We start from the raw sequence: 4,219 nt of genomic DNA on the forward strand, positions 1-4,219 counted from the left end.
CATTACAGATGGTTGTGAGCCACCATGTGGTTGCCGGGAATTGAACTCAGGACCTTTGGAAGAGCAAGCAATGCTCTTAACCACTTGAGCCATCTCTCCAGCCCAATTTTATTTTGTTTTATTTAAAGATTTGAGTGTTGTGCCTGCACACCAGAAGAGGTCACCAGATCTCATTAGAGATGGTTGTGAGCCACCATGTGGTTGCTTGGAATTGAACTCATGACCTCTGGAAGAACAGCCAGTGCTCTTAACCTCTGAGCCATCTGTCCAGCCCCTTTGTTTTATATTTAATTATGTATATATGCCTGCGCCTGTGTGAGAATATGTGCATGGGAAGGCAGTGCTCATGGAGTCTGGGAGAAGGTGTTGGATCCCCCAGACCTGAATTATTAAGACAACTGATGTGGGTGCTGGGAACCAATCTTGAGTCCTCTGTTTGTTCCCTGGGGATGGAACCTTGTGCACGATAGGCAAGCCCTCCATCACTGAACTATGTTTCTAGTCTTTTATTTATTTTAAACCGATATGGTACCCGAATAAGACTCTAAAGCAGCAAATGACACTAAATTCAAACACATTTTGATAAATGAACACTCTGGTCCAACATCTAAAATGGTCACAGGGCCACATATCTGGGTTTTCAGAGCCACAGCGCTTCTGCGAAACTAAACTCCAGCAGCATAGCATCAAGGCAGTGGCCACAGGCAGTACAGAAATGATTGACCTTTCTAATAAATCTTTATTTGTAGCAATAAGCTGTGGGCCAATTTCCAAAGGGTTGTAGTTGGCAGCCCTTGGTGTGATTGATGAAGCCAGAGACTGCATGGTTTCCTCTAGAAACTATGGCTGTCAGGGCAGAGGAGATGGAAATTTTTTGTTCACTAGTGGGAAAATTCACACGTAGAGACAAGAGTCATTATTTTCCCCCGGAATGGGTGAGAATAACTGAATGGAGTGGGGGTCGGGAAGAGTAGAGCTCTGTCTATTGGATGGAAGTCAATCTCCCTTTCGCTTTAGCCCCTTTTCCTGTGTGAATGGTCAATCTGTGGGGGCGGACAGACGCTGATGCAGCAGTGCTCCCCACTCCCCCCTCTCTTTCAGATTGTTCAGATGGAGAGGAAGATCAACAACCAGAGACAAATCTTCTTGAAGACAAAAGAGGCCAATAGCCCCCGGAAGCTGCAGAAACAGATCCATATTCTGGAGACCCGACTGAATCTGGTAGCTGCTCTCTGAAGCCTCAGCACTCCATCCCTACCCCACCCCTCATCCCTACCCCACCCACCCCTCATCCCCACCCCACCCACTCCTCATCCCCACCTCAACCCACCCCTCATCCCACCCCACTTACCACTCATTCCCAGATCACCCACCCCTGATCCCCACTCCACCCCACCCCTCATTCCCACCCCACCTACCCCATATCCCCCCACCCACTCACCCCTAATCCCTACTTTCACTCACCCCTCATACCACCCCACCCACCCCTCATACCACCTCTCATCCCTATCCCACCCAACCCTCATCCCTATCCCTCATCCCCACCCCACCACCCCTCATCCCCACCCCACCTACCCCATATCCCCACACTCACTCACACCCTCACCCCACCCTCACCCCACCCTCACACAATCCCTCATCCCCACCCTCAATCCAACCCCTCATCCCTACCCTCATTCCCAACCTCACCCCACCCCTCATTCCCACCCTTACCCCACCCTCACCTAACCCCTCATCCCCACCCTCATCCCCACCCTCACCCTGCCCTCACCCCACCATCACTCAATCCCTCATCCCCACCCTCATCCCTACCATCACCCCACCATCACTCAATCCCTCATCCCCATCCCTCATCCCCACCCTCACCCCACCCTCACCCCACCATCACTCAATCCCTTCATCCCCACCCTCACCCCACCATCACCCCACCATCACTCAATCCCTCATCCCCATCCCTCATCCCCACCCTCACCCCACCCTCACCCCACCATCACCCAATCCCTTATCCCTACCCCTCATCCCACCCTCACCCCACCCTCATCCCCACTCATCTCCACCCTCACCCCACCCTCATCCCCTCTCAACTCACCCCATCCTCACCCCACTTTGATCCTCCTCACCCCACCCCCATCCTCATCCCTACCTTCACCCCCCCCCACTCCTTTATACTTCCAGAAATGAAGCTTGACCGCTGAGCCACCAGCGGAACATAGGCTTGCTTGAAAGAGGTGGACTGAGGGTACTCCCCACCCATTGTAGCTCCCACTCACCCCTCCCTTACCTATCATGTCCCCAAGGCCACCAGGAAGGTGTAGACACACCTCCTCCCCTGGCAGGAGGAGCAGGCCTGTGCAACAGTAGGACATAAACCTCAAGATGGAAAAAGTCATGTTTTCTGATTGATGGCCTTAGTTTGTGGTGACATTTATTGTAAGTGACCTCCAGTTCCATAGTGCCTATGATGGAGTTGATAACGTCACCCTAACCAAGTTGAAAGGTTCAGAGGTGGAAGTAAGACCTTTAAGGTGCTACAAATTCTTTATTATTTTGAAATTATTTATCCTTATGAACATTGACTAGTGTTTTGCCTGTGTACAAGTCAGTGTGAGGGTGTCAGGTACCCTGGAACTGGAATTACAGACAGTTGTGAGCTGCCAGGTAGGTGATGATAATTGAATTCTGGTCCTTGGGAAGAGCAGCCAGTGTTCTTAACTGCTGAGCCATTCCTCCAGACCCCTAGTTTTTGATTAATTAATTAATTGAGACAGAGTCTCTCTATGTAGCCTTGACTGTTCTTGAACTCACAGAATGCCTGCCTCTGCCTTCCCAGTGCGGGATTAAAGGTCTGCACCCCCATGCCTGGGCTCAGAATTCTGAGAACCCAGATTGGTTTCCTCATTCACAATAGCTTGTAACTCTGGCGCCCTCTTCTGGCCGTCTCAGGTACCTGCACTCAGGCTGTACATGTACATGCGAGTACTCACACAAACATTTGCAATACAGGAAATCTTTTAAAATAGTAAAAAAAAAAAATACTCTACAGAAATCCAGGACTGGGCTAGGGAAAGAGAAACATAGAGTACACAGTGCAAAATTGAAGGAGGCTCTCACTCACCTTGGGGCTTATAGAATGCAGGGTGACTACCTGGCGGTATGTGCATCCTTAAATTCTAAGAACAGATAGTCTGGCTCCACTTGCCTCAGTTTTGGGCCTTTCAGAAGGATTCTCAGAAACACTTGGAGAACCTCTCCAAATCTTTTACTATTGGCAATCTTTCTTTCTAGTTCCTCCCCATCCATGGAAGAATTTCACATCCATACCTGCCCCTCCCAAGTGAAAGTGTGTGTGTATGTGTGTATGTATCTTTGATTTTTTTTGAGACAGGGTTTGTTGTCATTTTAAAAATGCCACCAAGGGCTGGAGAGATGGCTCAGTGGTTAAGAGCATTGCCTGCTCTTCCAAAGGTCATGAGTTCAATTCCCAGCAACCACATGATGGCTCACAACCATCTGTAATGAGGTTTGGTGCCCTCTTCTGGCCTGCAGACACACACACACACAGAATACATAATAAATAAATATTAAAAAAAATAAAAAAAATAAAAAAAATAAAAATGCCACCAAGAGAAGTCATGCTGCCAAGAGAAGTCACACCATGCAATAGGGCTCATGTGGATGTTCATTGGAAGAAGAGAGAAGGAGGCAGAGAGTGGGGCAGAGTCTGGTTCCTGGGAACAGGAGTGGTGGAAGAGGAAGAGAGGGAGAAAGAGGGGAGAAGTGAAGGAGACAGAGACAGGAGGTGGCAAAGCCCACCTTTTAAAAGGGAACATAGCGAATGTGCACAGGAGCTACTCTTAGTGGCTGCAGCTGAGGATGTATCCTTCAGGACTCTAAGGGCAGCCAGTACAGATGCCTGAATATTAACAGGGTTTCTCTGTGTAACAGCCCTAGCTGTCCCGAAACTCACTCTGTAAACCAGGCTGGTCTCGAACTCACAGAGATCCACCTGCCTCTGCCTCCCGAGTGCTGGGATTAAAGGTGTGCGCCACCACCACTCGGCAAATATGTTAATCTATTAAAAGGGGAAGAATATAGGTAAAAACTGCATGCCACTGGCTTTAAAATTACATGTATGCAGGGGCTGGAGAGATGGCTCAGTGGTTAAGAGCATTGCCTGCTCTTCCAAAGGTCCTGAGTTCAATTCCCAGCAACCACATGG

The 4,219-nt window shown here is 49.3% G+C and overlaps 1 protein-coding gene across 1 annotated transcript in view; it reads left to right on the forward strand.

Moving 5' to 3' along the window:
- The window catches only part of Ccdc63 (coiled-coil domain containing 63), a 35,412-nt gene that overhangs the window by 9,705 nt on the left and 21,488 nt on the right, over positions 1-4,219 (forward strand). Inside the window, exon 4 of the mRNA XM_005344461.1 lies at positions 1,102-1,221. Within this exon, the coding sequence (XP_005344518.1) occupies positions 1,102-1,221 (120 nt within the window). The remainder of the gene's footprint in view (positions 1-1,101; positions 1,222-4,219) is intronic.

The sequence above is a fragment of the Microtus ochrogaster genome, chromosome 2, assembly GCF_000317375.1.
Source record: "Microtus ochrogaster isolate Prairie Vole_2 chromosome 2, MicOch1.0, whole genome shotgun sequence".
Classification (NCBI taxonomy): domain Eukaryota; kingdom Metazoa; phylum Chordata; class Mammalia; order Rodentia; family Cricetidae; genus Microtus; species Microtus ochrogaster.